The sequence below is a fragment of the Emiliania huxleyi genome (genome assembly GCF_000372725.1).
Source record: "Emiliania huxleyi CCMP1516 unplaced genomic scaffold EMIHUscaffold_8362, whole genome shotgun sequence".
Classification (NCBI taxonomy): Eukaryota; Haptophyta; order Isochrysidales; family Noelaerhabdaceae; genus Emiliania; species Emiliania huxleyi.
In genome coordinates, this window is record NW_005195759.1 from 1 (window position 1) to 1,263 (window position 1,263).

Consider the following 1,263-nt stretch of genomic DNA (forward strand, 5'->3'; position numbering starts at 1 on the left):
CGGCGCGTCGGCGCGCCTGGCCGAGGGCGTCGCCCCGCGCGGCCGGCTGCTGCTGCAGGTGCACGACGAGCTCGTCTTCGAGGTGGAGGAGGGCGGCGCGGCCGCGCTGCGCGACGCCGTGACCAAGGCGATGGTGCACGACGCGGCCATGCTCAAGGTGCCGCTGCGCATCGTCATCAAGCAGGGCCCCTCCCTTGGCCAGCTCGAGACGGAGTCTGACAATCTGACGCAGACGCAGTGGGCGGGGCACTGATGCATGCTGGAGCCACCACTGCACCTCGCTCCTCTTGCCCGGGTCGAGCGCGCGTGGGGAGAGAGAGGAACTGGAGGGGAAGGGGGGAGGTACGTTTTTATCGTCATGTCTGGCACTCTGGGTTGCCCCTTGCAGGCACGCAGCTCGCAGGCAGGGTACCGCGTACGGCATATGTTCTGGTCGATGTTCTGGGGGGGGGTGCGTACTGCATATATTCTGTGGAGCTGTTCTTATGACGGTGTGCTAGGAAACAGGAAACTCTCAACACTCCCATGGGATCGGGATTTCTTTTTTCGTTCGAGCTCGCGCCGGCCTGCGCGCTGCGCCTGCGGGGTGTGCGTGTGGTCGAGCGTGCATGGAGCTAAAGTGTCCCCGCTCGCCGCCCTCGCGCGCCTCGCCTCGCGGCCGGCAGGACCTAAAGAAAAAGAATTCCTTGTACCAACGCTCCGATCCAGGGTTTGCTCGCGGTTGGCTCGTCTCGTCGCCTACCTCGATCAGCCGCTCTCCGCGCCATGATTGCAGTAGCGTCCTGGTCGCTCGTTGGCGTGGCTGCGTTCGCGAGCACGGCGTCAGCTCCGAAGAGGGTGGGAGTGGTGATTGCCAACGGATTTGAGATGCTCGATGCGATCGGCCCCTTCGAGGTCTTCAAGGAGATCGAGAAAACATACTTTGCTCACGTGAACCTGGCGTCCCAGACCTGGAGTGACACCGCCTTGCAGCCTGGGATCCAATGCTCCGCGGACGGCGGACCTCCGTTGCACGTTGAGGTGGAGATGGTCGCCGACTCGCTGACGCCCGTGACCTCCCTAAGCGGCGTGACCATTACACCGACGTATGATCTGAAGGAAGATCCGGAAGCAAAGCGCTACGATCTCCTCGTGTTCGGCGCGCTGAGCTCCTCCAAGTACGAAGGCGCGCGCACCGAGTACAAAGACGGGCACACCCAGACGACGAAGGATTATCTCAAGGCGCACAACCGGCAGGGAAAAGATGTGATGACTGTCTGCATC

General features: G+C 63.0%; 2 protein-coding genes across 2 annotated transcripts; both read left to right on the forward strand.

The window, feature by feature from the left end:
- Positions 1-25: 25 nt before the first annotated feature.
- EMIHUDRAFT_258909 (hypothetical protein) lies at positions 26-253 on the forward strand (the record flags this gene model as incomplete). Its single annotated transcript, XM_005758835.1, has 1 exon — positions 26-253. A coding segment is annotated over one exon (228 nt), but the record flags the coding sequence as incomplete, so codon positions are not given.
- A 512-nt stretch (positions 254-765) lies between these two features.
- On the forward strand, positions 766-1,254 carry EMIHUDRAFT_258910 (hypothetical protein; the record flags this gene model as incomplete). The annotated part of the gene is made up of 1 exon (XM_005758836.1): positions 766-1,254. A coding segment is annotated over one exon (489 nt), but the record flags the coding sequence as incomplete, so codon positions are not given.
- Positions 1,255-1,263: the final 9 nt, after the last annotated feature.